The 16,321-nt window shown below is 26.9% G+C and overlaps 2 protein-coding genes across 3 annotated transcripts in view; both read right to left on the bottom strand.

Moving 5' to 3' along the window:
- The window catches only part of LOC111623525 (tetratricopeptide repeat protein 25-like), a 27,861-nt gene extending 22,563 nt beyond the window's left edge, over positions 1-5,298 (bottom strand). The window contains exon 1 of the mRNA XM_023366127.1: positions 5,231-5,298. The gene's annotated coding sequence lies outside the window, so the exon portion shown is untranslated. The remainder of the gene's footprint in view (positions 1-5,230) is intronic.
- Positions 5,299-6,028: 730 nt separating this feature from the next.
- The window catches only part of LOC111623509 (probable G-protein coupled receptor 158), a 27,703-nt gene continuing 17,410 nt past the window's right edge, over positions 6,029-16,321 (bottom strand). For both annotated transcript variants that reach the window (XM_023366109.1, XM_023366110.1), the window contains exons 6-11: positions 9,797-9,906; positions 9,479-9,714; positions 8,519-8,660; positions 8,315-8,420; positions 7,245-7,400; positions 6,029-7,160 (exon numbers count right to left, since the gene is read on the bottom strand). In XM_023366109.1, coding sequence (XP_023221877.1) covers positions 6,876-7,160; positions 7,245-7,400; positions 8,315-8,420; positions 8,519-8,660; positions 9,479-9,714; positions 9,797-9,906 — 1,035 coding nt within the window. In that variant the 3' untranslated portion in view covers positions 6,029-6,875. The remainder of the gene's footprint in view (positions 7,161-7,244; positions 7,401-8,314; positions 8,421-8,518; positions 8,661-9,478; positions 9,715-9,796; positions 9,907-16,321) is intronic.

The raw sequence follows: 16,321 nt of genomic DNA on the forward strand, positions 1-16,321 counted from the left end.
ATATATATATATATAAAAAGTAAATTTTGTAAAACTTTTTGAACAAAATATTGAAATATTTGTAGAAAACAAGCTACGTCGAGAAAATAGTCATGCTACTTTGATAAGGAGGAGACAAAGTAAAATTCACTTTGTCTTTTAGATAAGAAATCTTATTGTAATATATTGGATTTTACATTTAAATAAATTTTGTTTGAAAGAATGTGAGGAGGAAACTAAAATCTACTCGATGGTAAAGAAAATCTCACTTCTAAATTAGTCTGCATGAAATGTTCAACATGGCCATAAATGTTCAATATGGCCAAGTAATAAAGGTATTAAAAAGTAAGGAGTTTAATATTTCGAGCAACTTCCTCTTTGAATAGAGTAAATAGTGATTTGAATGACTTATTAAAAGTCAAGTAACGTGTGTTGAATATTATTAAAACGTTTACATTTTGTCTTAGAAAATAATAAGTCTAACGACTGAGTCGACCTTTATTTAGAAGTTTCTCGTACGCCTCAAAATATAAAAAAAATTTATAAAATTCGTGGCCAACTTGTGCCATCGCCAGAAGGAATATTAAATATTAGTTTGCACGATTCCTCAAGAAAATAACTAAATACAAAAGAATTACAAATAATTGCATATTTAATCAAACCTTTTAAATACCATTCGTTCAATAAAACTAGTCAATAATCGATCATAAATAAATGAAAAACGGCGCTCGGAGGGGTCCACCTCCAACGTTGTCTGCCTCTTACTTACCTCCTAGTAGCCATTTAGATAACCCGTCAACCACTTTGGAAACCACTTAGTTAAATAAATGAACTAAAAGAAAACAGTATGCGCTTGCTTTTTACGACCAATAATGGAAAACTGTCGTTAAGCGAGACGTTTTATTTCACATAAGTTCGGTGTCGTAAATTAAGATTAACCGTTCTCTGAAATGTCATTTTAACTTATACAGGCCCAATACAAAAAAAAGAGAAACGGATAACAAAAAAATACAGTCGGAATAGAAAATACATATCCCTATATTAGTTTTAATTGGATTATTTAAATATTTTTAAATGATGTGTAATTTTAATGAATAGGATAATAGGCTAGAAATATAGTTAGTTCTTCTATGATGTCATTATATATTGAAAATAAAAGTGTTTACGCTTCAGATTTTAAACTCAAATTTCGTTAATAATTATTACAATTTAATCAAAAATATCGGCTATTTAAAATACCAAGAAAAAAAATATATATAGGGGAGACCGGGGCAACTTCGGCATGCGGGGCAAGTTTGTCAAGCGCTTTTTTTAAAAAACAAATTAAAAGGAGACTTTGTTTATAGGTTAGGCAGTTGAGTTTTATTGTTGGCTTGTTGAGTGTAGTGTTTTTATTGTTCTCCAACAAGCGTAGTTGAATTATCAAGCAAATTTTCATTTTCGTTGAATTCCATATAATATTTTTTTTCCATTTATATTGAATTGGCAGGTTTTGTTATAATTCCATGATAACGAAAGTTACTTTTCCTGTTAGAAGGATGTAACTTCAACTTATTCACGTGGCCAGATCGTGGCTTGGCATTCTGTTCTCAGGGTTGTACTTAATGTTTCGAAATCATGACTAGCGGGGTAAGATCGGCAACATAAAGCCACATTAGAAGCAAAGGATAAAAATCAAACAGATGATAAATGAAAACATGTTTGCATTTGTTATTCATGTATATATGTCTTTGAACTTGCATTTCGTTGTAATAATATTAAATGGGTGTTGGATTTGTATTTCTTTGTTTTAATAGTGAATTCCAACTTATACATTGTTAATAACATAATTTTATATACGTGCCTATCTTGCCCCATTACTGTTGCCCCTATACCAGGGGCAACTTTAATAAAAATAATTAAAATAATTACAACTTTACAAAAAGAGAGAAGTTGCCGATCTTGCCCCTATACCCGGGGCAACTTCGTCAATTTCTCTCTTCTTGTAAAGTTGTAATTATTTTAATTATTTTTATTTCCAAACTGATTTTAACCAGTTCTATAGTAAGGTAACATTCCAATAGACAATATGCAAAGCTTTTTTTCAGTTTACAGCAGTATTTATTACACAAAATTTAAGAAAAGCTTAACATGCCGATCTTGCCCCGATCTCCCCTATATATAAATCGATTGGACGGAATTTCAATTAAAAACACTGGAATCGATGCACTAAATCTCGGATCTTTTAATTTAAAAACGAAATTCCAATTTATAATTCATGGGACTATTAAATGAGTGGAAATGTGCTCGACTTTTTCGAATAAATTTTCCATGCAACATATTTTAAAAATTAGCTTTTAAATTATACATAAAAGATTTAAATGATTATGTGCCAATAAGTATTTGTTTTTATAAAATCTTAGTCTGTAATTGGATAAATAAATATAAAATTCCGATCCAATTACAGGATAAGATTTTACAAAACAAAATGTTTATTGGCACATAATGTATATTTGTTATAAAATTTAGTAAATTGTCAAAATTAAAGAATCCATTTACATAAATTTCCTAAAAATCAACAAAATATTTAAATGTCATTATCTGATTGAGTTAAATTTATATTTGTAAATTTATAATTAAATAAATTAAAAATATCTTAATGTTTTTTTTTTTTTGCAATAATTTATTTTCGAAATAAGTGAAAGTAATCAAAAGTCGTTAGTCAACTTTATAAGACACGTCACAAATGATGTTTTCGTTATTAAAAAAAAAACAAAAATTAGACCGATTGTTAATAATTATATTATGATTTTAATAACAAACAACACTAATTAAGCTTTATTGTTAATTAGTCCTAAAAGGTTATATTTTTATTTACAAAATTTTACTCGGTTTGGAACTGAATTTAGGTTGCGGCTGACGTTTTCAACGTGAAAACGTGTACGTCGGACGTTCAGCGCCGCCTTCCTGTGAGCCTAGAAGTTTAACAATGGCGTTTGTAACGTCGAGCATGATTCTATTGACGTTCCAAACGCCATTGTTAAACTTCTAGGCTCACAGGAAGGCGGCGCTGAACGTCGGACGTACACGTTTTCGCGTTGAAAACGTCGGCCGCAACCTCTCTATTAATTCATAAAAATATTCGTGGAAATTGTAATTATTACTATTATATTATAGTTAAAATATGCAATTATGACATAATATACTGTAAAAGTTTTTCATTGTGAACGTTGTAGTTAATTAAAAAACGAAATTTTACAGCCATTAAGAAAAAATGTCATACACTCAACGATTTATTCGAAGTTAGAATATAAATAAATACATTTTCAGTAAAAAAAAGAAAGAATACTTTCGTTACTAAAAGTTATTTATTTATACATTTGCTAAAAGAAAAAAAAAATTTAAAATGCACTCTTTGAGTCATATGCTATTTTCATTTAAATGAGAAATGCTTATAAAGTTAAAAGTGTAATCTTATTCATGAAATATAATTCATAAAATATTTATAAATCTTAACAACGCCGTAATTTAAATAATGTAAGAATTATTCTGTATACTACTACTGTATTTTCCAACCTTTTTAGAGTTGCAGCACCCTAAAGTTTATTGAGAAACAATTGCTTTTATCGTGATTCTATGCGTATATTTTACATTATAATATTAAAAAAATAAGAGCAGTCTTTTTAGTATAATTATCAATAATCTCTCTCTCTCTCTTTTTTTTTTAATTTTATAATACAGTACAGTAATTATATACCAGCATTCATTTCTTATTTGTATATATAACTTGCTATGGTCCTATTATATTGAACTTTCATAGGTTTTTGTTTTAAAGATTTACTAAATGATAATATTAAAATCATCAGAAAAATATAAAAAAAAATTATACTAAATTCCTTCAAATTATACAATAAATGGGAGGATTTTACTGGATAAATTAAAGAATTTGAATAAAAATAAAAACGTATTTTTTACTTTCTTATAACAGATAAATTATGTAAACAGTATTTAAAAATATTTTTTAAAAACAGTAATTTTGACAAATGCAACGAGAAGTTACATTATTTAAATAATTACAAAGTGAAATAAAAACTCCAATCTTAGGGATTTCATAAATGCAGATTTTATGTGCTATATTCCATTTGCGAAGCGATAGATCACAATTTAATTGCAATGATATATATATATTCCTCTTTAATTCTCTAGTACTTTAGAAATATTCCTAATTTTAATACAATTACACAAAAGAATTGTTGAGGTTCAATCTTTACATGTACTCTCTTCTTTATTCTCTTTTCTCTCTTCTACTGGTATTTTTGATTCGTCGTCGCCTCTTGTTTACATCTGTATTATTAATATAATCTAATTTTTCAACATCGCAGCATTCCTTTCGGTGTTTCGATGTTTACAAAAGAAAAAAAAAAAAAAAGTTTGGTTTCTAGGCAAGAAATTTATATTTTGGAATCTAGCGCCATCTGTTGCTGTTCAATATAACTAAATAAAATTTATAATTAATAATAGAAAATTTATAATATAAAATTTAGATATCAATATAATGAATTATCTCAATATAACCTTAATAACGATTAATAAAATATAAATTTAAATTTAAATTAAAAAGAAAAATTTTGGGTTCTAGGCGAGAAATTTATATTTTGGAATCTAGCGCCATCTGTTGCTGTTCAATATAACTAAATGAAATTTATAATTAATAAAAGAAAATTCATAATATAAAATTTAAATCTCGCTAATTGAATTTTATTTATTAAGAAAGAAGAAAATGTAAAATCAAGCGAGATTCGAATGAAAATATTTAAAATACACTTTGGAATTTCTGAATAATTTTCAAATAATTTTTTCCATGTGTTATTTTTAGAACAATCTAAAATAGAAAATGGAAGATTTATTACATTTGTAAAAAATAAATAAAATAAAATAAATCTCTGTAAGTCTTCTAAACTGTAATAACAACAAATATTATGGAAAAAGCAAATGGCTAGGAGTTTTTTTTTTCCAGATATGAATTAATCAATCACAAGTTTATTTATATTTATGTTAAATTCTATTTTTATCTATTATAAAATTGACAACTATTTTGTTTTCCAGTAGACATTAACCAGATATGGACTTGTTATTCGTAGTTAAATATCAAAGTTTTTAGATTAAAATGTATTGTATTTTATACATATATGAATTTAATTTTCTATAATAATTCATATTTAACAATAAAATAAGTGAATAAGTTTTAAATATATAAGAAACCATTACTTACTTCTCATATAAAGACTTGGTAATGTTATGTGAACTTTATATTTTATAGTTAAAATAATTAAAGTGTTAATTCTTAATTTCAAAGTGTTAATTGCTTCATTTTTTCAATTTCAAATTCTCTTTAGTTTCGCCTTTTATAAATTGCTTTTCGAACATTTTAAAGAGACTTTCTTTAGAGTTTTTTTTTGTTTAAATAGTTGTAGGAAATATCCCAAATAAGGAATTTACGAGTGTGATTTAAATACAGCAGAGCCTCGATTATCCGACTCAATTGGGGACTGGGGTTGGTCGGATAATTGAAAAGTCGGATAACCGAAAAGTATGAAAAAATCCATTATTAGTGTAGTATATTATTATATCCCATGTAATTAGTATATTAGTATATCGCTATTAACCTACTTCGCGTTGAATTTTCATCGATGTTAAGCCTAACAAAAATTTTTTAAAATAATAATCGTCGCTATTGTATCGTTAAAAATTAGAAAATTAAGCCTCGTTTAAATACTGGCTCCCTTTAATGGTCGATCCAGTGTTGCCAGCTAAAACACGTAAAAATAATATTAAAGTAGCCAAGACATAGCCAAATATTGTAGCGCCACATCACTAGCGGACATTTGAAATTTGCTGACTAGGACAGTTGGTTAACCGAGGTGTCGGTTAATCGGGGGTCGGATAATCGAGGCTCTACTGTACCACATTTCTGTGATAGAAAAAAATGTTGTAACTCATGTCATGTCGATTGTAAAAGAAAGAAATTGTTAATATGAAAACAAAAATCAGCAAAATTTAAAAATGATGCAAACTATTTTAATCTAGAAACAAAAAAATTCGATTACACAATGATTGATATAGAAATATTTTTCCACACAATATCGGTATAATATGGGAAAAAGAATGCTATAGTAAGTTATGAGCATATGTAGATGATCCGGCAAGAAATAATCTCCACATCAAAGTATTCGATGAATAAAAAAGTCTCAATAGTAGGAAGTTTAATACTTCCGTTTGTTCGTTTTATACTATAACTGAATATAGGAACACATAGAGGAATTTTGCTTTTCCCCAGTGTCTAAAGAGTTCCTTAATTTTATAATACGTTTTTTTCCCCTCTCTCCCGTGTTGTCTTTTAAAAACAAATAAGGAGGCACAACTATCATCGCTACTAAAGAATTATGGAAGCACTACTGTTAAACAAAATCCTGATAACATAAATCGATAAATTTATATATATATATATATTATAAGATAACGATTTCGTTTTTCGTTTCTACAACAAGATCTTTACTCACAAAGGCACATTCCTTTAACAAAATCGCTCTCTTTAAAAGTTCAACAACCTGCTTCCATTGAATATAAGTTTTGTGTTTTTAAATGTATATATATATATATATATATTCCGATTAAACAATAAATTTTAACAATATTTAACAACTGTACAATTTAAAAAAATAAATAAATAGGAAGAAATAAATAAAACATTATAGATGCCCATTCTCACGTTCATTCACCAATTAAGCCGTAAAATATTCCATTTCTATAATGGAAAACGGAAAAATCAATAGACAAGAAACACAGAATTACATAAAACTGTACAGTTCTATATAGAGACTATAGTTTTTGATGGACCCATATCTAGGATTTTAGTTTCATTTATACGTCACTTTGCCACTGTTTTCATCTGTTCTAGAATCAATCGGAAATGGCATGGTCCCTTCTATACTTGCCGTGGATTCTTCGGGAGTCTTTGATACTTCTGTTGTTTCGTGATCGTGATCGTGATAATGTTTATGTTTATGGTGAAAAGGTTGAAGGGAAAAACGCCGATGGGTGGCTTTACGCCCACCTCTACGTTTTGATATATGGGGATTGTCTTTCCTCATCGTTTTATTCCTGAGAATCTGTAACTGCGTATAGACTCTCCTTAATTCGGCCTAAACCCACGCACACACAAAAAGAAAATTACTAATTACCATAAAATAAAACAAACTTAATCAATTATATTTAATTATTTATACCCTGATGTCTTCTGGGTCCATGTCAGATAAGTTAATGTCTGTTACATCCATATCTCCACTAGACATAATTGCTTCTGGTAAATGGTCGTGAACCTCACTCGACGAATAATGCCTGACGTGTTCTGCTCTTGGAACTGGATGGCTATGATACCATAACTAAATAAAAAAGTATAATAACAACTTTAACAATTGTTTATTACATATTCAAATTATCATTAATTGTTTCTTAGGCTTTACTAGATTATTAATAAATAAATTTTATACAGCATGTTTCTCTGAAACAATATTTTAATAAAACTAAAATTTAATTATTAATCAATATTAATGAAGAAATAATTGTAATTTCCAATTGTTATTCACAAAAAACATTTGTCATTAACTGAATTTTAATTTTAATATTATTTAAAACCATTCAATATTATTCAATGAACTTAATTGAGAAATGTTGTTTTAATCGTATTAATATGAAACGATTTAAAAGTATTATTGTTTATATTCATTTTAGTAAATTATCGATAATACACTACAAATAACGATCGAGATGTAATATTAATGACTGAATAACTTTTAACCTAATAAAATAATAATAATAATTTAAATATTTAAATGAATATATAATACGTAACATTATATTTTCGAAAAGAATAGATAATATTTTTAAAGATAAAGTACAGTTATTTTTTATATTAAAATACAAAGTCAAGTTGTAATTAGAGTATTTAATAAAAACAATCTTTAAAAATAATTACAGAATAATGAAATAATAAAAAATTAATTTATGATTTTTTTTAATGGAAACTTCTTTTATTCCTTCATCAGTGATAAATAAATAAACATAAAAAAAAAACAAAATTAACAAGAAGAAAAAGTATTTAATGTATCAAAAATAGTTTCTAATAATAATAATAATAATAATTAATGTGAAAAAGTAACTTGTTTTAATACAAATAATTCATGTAAATTTATATAATTTATTTTCATATTTCTTGATTGCACTTTGTTAAATGAACATGTGCTAATTTTAATATATTTATTATTAGTTGTGCATCAATAAAATCGATTGAAAATACCTTTGGTCCAAATATTATAGCCAGCATAATAGTAATTGTAAGTTGACAGCGGAGAAAATACATCAAGAAGATAAAATCTGGGTCTAAACGTAACCATATCACATGTCTGTAAAATAAAATCGAGCAATTAATTAATGCAATTATATAGCTTAATAATTATACATTTTTTTACATACTTAAAACAGAAAGAAAATTATTGCATACCTAATTGCATACATGAGGAAAGATACTATAGCTTCTATGTAAAGGGACCAGCATAGAGAACATTTTTCTTTGAAATAATCATTTCTGGCATTTCTGACACAATATGTGAGGTAGATACCCAGTAAAAGAAATAACAATTCGCCTATAAAAATATGAAAATAAAACATAAATTATCATCATTTATATAATAAAGAATACAAAATAATAAAATAAACTTATTATATAATCTTAAATAAAATTTAATAATCTAAACTTAACATTAATTAATAACTGTGTTTTAATAACATATTTCTAATGTCATTACGCAAAAATTTAGAGTGAAAATATACGAATATTGAAACAACGTATACGAGATGTAGAAGAAACTGTATACACTGAATAATAACTATAATTAGTTTGTGGCAATAAACATTTCTCTTCAGTACGAAATAAAAGAAATCTCGTGTGAGTTTACTTCATATAAATAAATCATTAAAAAAATTTTTTTATAACCTATTTCAGCCATTTAAAAAAGTTCACGTATAAAAATAAAGTGTAAAACTTCGAGTTTAGTTTATTTACAAAGAACAGTGCTCCATTATAATAGATATAGTATTGTTGGTAAAGATATTATGTTTAGTCAAGCTTATATTATGAGGTGTAAAAGAAAGAAATAATTATTTAATTAAATCTTAACTCGTCTGGTTTATCTAAAAATTAAATTATTCGAAAATATATAAAGAATATGATATTATTTATAAGAAAAATCTGGCTCAACAGAAATACAACATTTCTGAAATTTAATTTAGGAATGTATCCCGATGTGTTTTTCATTAGAGAAGAGCTTAATTCATCATTCATTAGTACTATCAGAGACAGAACTTGTCATATTTGATTTTTAAAGTTTTGATTATTGTTATTATTATAATTATATCTATAATTTATTTCATTTCAAAATTTATAAAATTCTCTTAAACCTACCGATTTCGGTAACATAATCCCACCAAAGGGACCTGCACAGATAATACCTAAGTCCTTCGGCAGTCTGCCCTTCTTCTAAAATGCTGTGGCCTCTTCTGGCATTATCCATGACGACAGCCGTCCAAGCGGCCATGTAGCCAACAACTACCATCACTATACCGAAAAGATATTTAAGCAGATCTTTATCTCGAACACAGACTCTATGGGCTTTTCTAGTTTGAAATTCTGCCAAGATTCTATTAGATATATATCAAAATAAATAAATAAATAAAACATAATCAAATTTCTTAAAATAACTAAATTTTATGTATTCTTTACCTATAAATCTTCAAAACGATGGCACCGTAACAAATGGCGAATCCTAATTCACGAAACCAAGGTTCTATCAGACAAATTATATTCGATGGTTCGAAATATCTGACGATAACCTGAAAATATTTCGAACTGAATCATTTTTTATTTATTTATTATATTACAAATTTTATTTTATAGTTTGAGATCAAACATAAAAAAAATCAACATATTAGAATCTAAGATTACTTTTGTAAAACACTAAAATATATTGGCACCGTTTATAGCACATCATAAGTATTATTATTTCAGAGCTTAATATTCTCAATGATTTATTTTTACCTACAGATACTGTATAAATAAATATATCAATACATACATATCAATATATAAATTTATAAGATATTCCATTAATTAAATTTAAACTTATTGATTGATTCGTTTAGAATTATACTTTCCAGTTCACAAAAACTGGCAATCTCTCCAGATGACCAACCCTTTAAATGGTTGGATTTTTTTTAGAATACAATTTTTATTCCACAGGACTCATTGCTTTTAATCCATTTTAAGCCGACTACCAATTTATGAGATCAAAGACAACTTGGATTTATAATCCCTTTGTGTGAAATACCCCCTTTGTGGTTACCAGTTTTATCATTCCATATGGGAAGATGAAATCGAAACCGTATACTGTGCAATGTTGTACATGTTGCACTGTTGCACTAGGAGTAAAAGTTTGTCTCAATTTTTTTTTTCAACTTTCGATGTCTCCATTTTCTCTTATTTCCTTCCGTGGAAAAAAAATACATAATTGACTGTTAAAATTCTTAGCAGTCTTTTGTTCTATTTATTCTTATTAAACTAAATAATATAACAAAGCCAACGAATTTCATCTTTTCATTCATAAGAATAAATAAAATTCTAATTGATGACGACAGATTTAGGTGAGATTAATACGGTTTTTGGAATCCGTTTGGTCCCAAAAGAAATTTATTTGACCAAATAGAAAAGCAATATTAAAGGCACTATCTTGTCAAAACACTCAAAATAAAGAAAACAATACTGTATTTCGCATTACTTTAAATCAAATATTTAAAACTATATGCATTACATTTTCATGTACTGTACAGTACTCAGAATTACATATGATGTATTAATAAATACATTTTCTTGCAGTATAATGTTAATCAATACATAACATTTAAACAATCTGTTGTATTGCCTACACAGCAGTCGGTGTAGTGTTACACTAGAATATCTCATAAACTAACTATATAATACTATTGTAGTCTGTACCCATTGTATTTTCGTCATCATCTCCTTTATAAATCCATTCTACTCTTCGTCTTAAAGAGATTTCACCGTGTACTGAATATTTTCATATATACACATATACTATATACAGTTTTATGTTTATAAGATAACATTTAACATCTAATATCAATAGAAAAGTAAATCAATACACATCAATAACTTTTAACACAATGTTTATAAAGATAAAAATCAAAAAGAGTAAAATGAAATACAGTCGACCCTCCCTATAACACGGGTTCCTATAGTTCGGATTCCTATATCACGGCGAAAAAATTGCGACAGTATTCGTACAAACATGCTAAAAAAACTCGTATAATTCGGTAAAACGTCATCGCCGACTCGTGTCGCGACAGGATTGGTCGAATCTAGACCAATAGCGGATATTGTACAAACCGTTGAGTTTAAATAATCCATATTATTTAACGCCCATAAAAATTATATTTATATCAATGATGTCTTCAAAGTTCAGCAAATTTTTCGCATCAAATAATTTATTATGAAACACACGCACGCCGTTCAATGCGNATCCTACAATTTTTTGTTTATAGCATAGTTTATATGGATTATTCCCAAAAAATTATACATATTTTGGAAATGTTGAGTCGAATTAGTCTAGAATCGATTACTTTTATAGAAGAAACCTTTCAAACAGCCGTAGTCCGTAAACTGCATACGTGCCGGGCTGTGATTGGCTGGACTCGTAGAAAATGGATTCATAAAAACCGTAACGTATCTATCGTGTTATAGGGGGGTCAACTGTAAGTGAAAATATAAAAATCAAAAATCAAGTATAAAAAATCCTCTTATGAGCTATAATTTGGGGGGTCTAGCCTAAATAAATACGCGAAACAGACTATTTCAATAAAATACATTAATGTCGTGGTTTACAAATGAAAACTGATTTTAATTTATTTCAATTTTAATATTCAAATAAAACAAATATAATATAATTTTATGATATACTGTATAGTAAATGAAACAGAATAATAACACATGAATGCAATTAACGTATATTATTGCATATAAATAGACTTTTTAAGCTTGAAAAAAATCTCTAAAGTATGACTAATAGAAATATAGTACGCTGTAGTCACATTTCAGTTACTACTGTATATTTGGTAGCCTACTGAATACAAGACTAAACCCAAAAATCTTGAGATGATTATACTCTGTAATGTATGGTATATATATCATAGTATAATATACGTATATATTAGTATAAGTTATAAGTTTATACTAAATAAAATAATTAGAAGAAAAAGGTACAGTAAATCAAATTACTTATAGAATAGTTTAACGTATATTTTAGTTTCTCTTTTAAAGAGGATTCTTCAACTTGTTATCGACTCCCATCTTCATTTTTGCTAATATACTTAATAATAATAGTATATAAATAATCAAATCTGATGAGTCGGTATTAATTCACACACCATTTCCACAGAAAAGATTTACAGTATTTGTAAGTAACAATTTACACCGTACTGAACTGTCATATACGTAACCCATTGGACTAATAATTTTTAATGAATCATTTTCAATTGACCTCCCAATCGACCCCCGAAAGTGCCTTATCGACCTCTGGGGATCGATATCGACTACTTTGGAGATTTCTGCTTTAAATCATTAAGTTTAACATTGAATTGCCATTTCAAAAAGAATAATTGATCATTTTTCAAATTTTATTCAATAATTTTACCTATAATTACTTTAAAAAAAAAGGAGGAAGTTCTAAATATTCGCTTACATTTTTGTTGTGTTGGTATCAGTTAAATTAATACAATACAAATGAATGATCAAATGAGATATAATAAAATCTATATTTAGGTACAATATAGCCTATTATATCTCATCTGAGTAGATCCGGATAACCAGGAAGATCTAGAAATAAACAGGATCTATCTAGAAAGATCCTATTTCGATTCAGCTAGATCGAATATATGGCTTTTTTTTTTTTTCTTTTTTATCTTACAAAGGTAGCATTTTATTATATATGATACTAACAAAATTTTACATTTCATATAAAAATGACATTGGGGTTAGATTTATTGCCAATATTTTTGGGCGAAAATGGTTTAGAATTTAGATAATCAATCAATTATAAAGTAATCTCAGCAATAATAAAATTTCTAATTATTAAAGCTATTTATTTTAATCTACAATAAATAAATAAAATGTTTTCGTGAATCCAAGCCATTTTCGAAATTTAAACCGTATCGTTCTTCTTTATATAATTCATATTTAGAACACGATAAGGTTAATTTCGAAATAATATCGTAGTATTATATTATATAATTTAAACGAAAGAAAAATATTCTGCATCAAATAATTCAAATTATTATTTTTCAAGCGATAATATCTATTGATTTTTAAATAATCTATGATGTAAAAGATGGAATTAATAAAGCTTTTGTACGTCGTGATAAATATGAAGTAAAAATTTTATATGAATAAATTCATGCATGTGATAAGAGCAGGATATGGATAAAATCCCACGATGATCACGTTGAATTTTTATAATTTTGATTTAGGTTCATCTACTAGATAGCTTTGTTAGAAAAATCAATTATATTCAATATCTTAAGCTGTATACAAAACAGCTTATTAAGTTCACAGTTCTTTCATCTTCTTAACGTAAGAAAATAAAAAGATATTTTTTTGATTTGCATACATTATTCTAATTTTTCAATACTTTAACAATAAACAGTGATTTTTATCTGATAAAAATCATTATATTCTGTTTAAAGTCACAGTTTAACACGCTAATATTTCCCAGTTTGTATTTCAGAATTTATAAAATCTAGCTTTATCGAACATTTTAAAAACATTTAATAATTATTTTTTTTTATAATCAAGTAGTAAAAATCAGTTATATTATATAATGACATTATTAAAGAGTAATAAAATGAATAGGTTAAATAAAATTTATAATAAAAGACTACTGTGTAGTGTTTTAAACAGAAAGTACAACAGAAATTCAGTGTTGTACGAGTCACTTAGATTTTATAAATACGTCAGCCGTTCACAGCCAAGCACACGTATTTGTAAAATCTAAGTGACTCGTACAACATGGAATTCATATAACACGGAATTATCAACAGTGTTATAGGGGGGTCAACTTGTATACCTTACAATAAGGTACTATACGTTCAATATAATCATTCGATTTTATTAAATTGTAAATACTAAAATTTCATTGATTAACATAAAAATTGTACGAAATATATAAAAATAGTATCATCCATTTATAACTAAATTTTTATAAGTCAATAGAGTTTGTAGAAAAAAATTATCGATTGAAAAGTTAATCGTATCAATTTAACGAAGTAAAAGCTTCGAATTCATAAAACTAATTTCTTACAAATCTTCTATATTTTCTGAAACAATTGTTAGAAATTCATTAATTAACATCCTCCTAGAGCTGAAACAATGCGTTATACAAATATGTACCCTTAAAGGACTATATATTTGTATGATTATCTAGGCATTTGCAACACGCTATAAAAATATTGCCATTATTTAGCGGAACGTTCTGTGTGTGTATGTACTGTACAGTATAGGATATATATTGTATAATATATATGTATGCTTGCGTGTGCGTGTCATAGAATCAAATACAGATCCCGAAGGAAATCTTGTAAAGCGATTTTAATTCGTATACTAAAATAAAACTTTTATTTACTTTAATAATTATTTTAAATAAGCTACATAAATTTAAATAATATAAAAATGTAACAAAATTAAAAAGTAATGATAAAGTTCTCTTACGAACAAAAATTGTATATGACGAAAGGGGCTAAAGGATTGTCTTCGTCATATATATATATATATATATACACTGTATGTAGGGTAGACCAATCCACGTCCAAACACCTTTTTACTTTACAATCATTTATTAATTATTAATACATAACTATGAGCCCGCTGTTATGTTTTATCATTTGTTGTAAATTGAGGATACAGAGAAGAAATTTAATTATACATTGCTACAACACTGCATTGCCCAAATTTTGAAGTTACTATTGTATTTCATCAGTATCAGAGGTTGGTTTACCATAAAAACTTAACTTTTCAAAAAAGGCAAATTGTCCAATGATTATATAAGTTGATACACTTACGAACAGTGGTGTTTCCACCTCGGAAATAAAGATCTCGGGCCAATTAAAATTCAAATATCATACACATTTCGTAAAAAGTTTAAAACTATCATCCTTGTATTTAAGCTATTATAAAATGTTTTGATGAGAATCAAAGAAGTAAACTCATTTGACAATATAAAAATCTTGAATATTAGCCAACATTGGTATAATCATCAAAAGAAAAATTAAGTAAAAATGATGATGATATTGCCTAAAGGACGAATAAAATACATGTATTGTGGTTGCATCTTGGCGAATATATTATGTCAACTAAATATATTTTTTCATCTGTGTTTGTAAATATCTACGAAAGATTTTTCCTTGTAAAGTTATGTGACAAGTTCGTCAACAGATATCCTGTATTTATACTCAGGCAATGCTTCGTCAATTATATTAAAATCGCTATCCATCTAGAAAACTTATAACGTAAATATATCTTTTATAATGATTAATTCCCGAAAGGTACAATATTGATGCAACGTAAACGAAGTGTTCTAATAGTGACACATTACCACCCCCGAAAGCTTCCGGTAGTAGAACGTCCGATTGTGAAAACGGTTGTTTTGCTATGTGAGCAATAGTGAAAAAACTTGCGATTTGACAACGCGACAGGGACCCACATGCACACAAATAGACATTTTTCCACAGCTTAGTTCAACTGGAATGCTGCAAAACATACTTGTGACTGAGAGAGAGGTCGTGACTGTACTTAAAAATTTCAAATACTTTATACGAAAATACTACAGTAGACCCCCCTATAACACGGTAGATAATTCCGTATTATATGAATTCCATGTTGTACGAGTCACTTAGATTTTACAAATACGTGTGCCGGGCTGTGAACGGCTCACGTATTTATAAAATCTAAGTGACTCGTACAGCACTGAATTATCTACCGTGTTATGTTGTCTACTTGTATGTTATTAAAATAATGTAAATGTAATAAATTACGAAATGATGTAATTAAAATTTATTATTATTATATATGTAAATTATGAATTAAAATATAAATTTTTATATATAATAATTCAATTTGTAAATTCAAAATTAGTAAACATTATTATACATACAATCATATATATATATTGTTAAATTATCTCTA

This window comes from Centruroides sculpturatus, unplaced genomic scaffold, assembly GCF_000671375.1.
Source record: "Centruroides sculpturatus isolate CEXI.00-Female unplaced genomic scaffold, Cexi_2.0 scaffold278, whole genome shotgun sequence".
NCBI lineage: Eukaryota > Metazoa > Arthropoda > Arachnida > Scorpiones > Buthidae > Centruroides > Centruroides sculpturatus.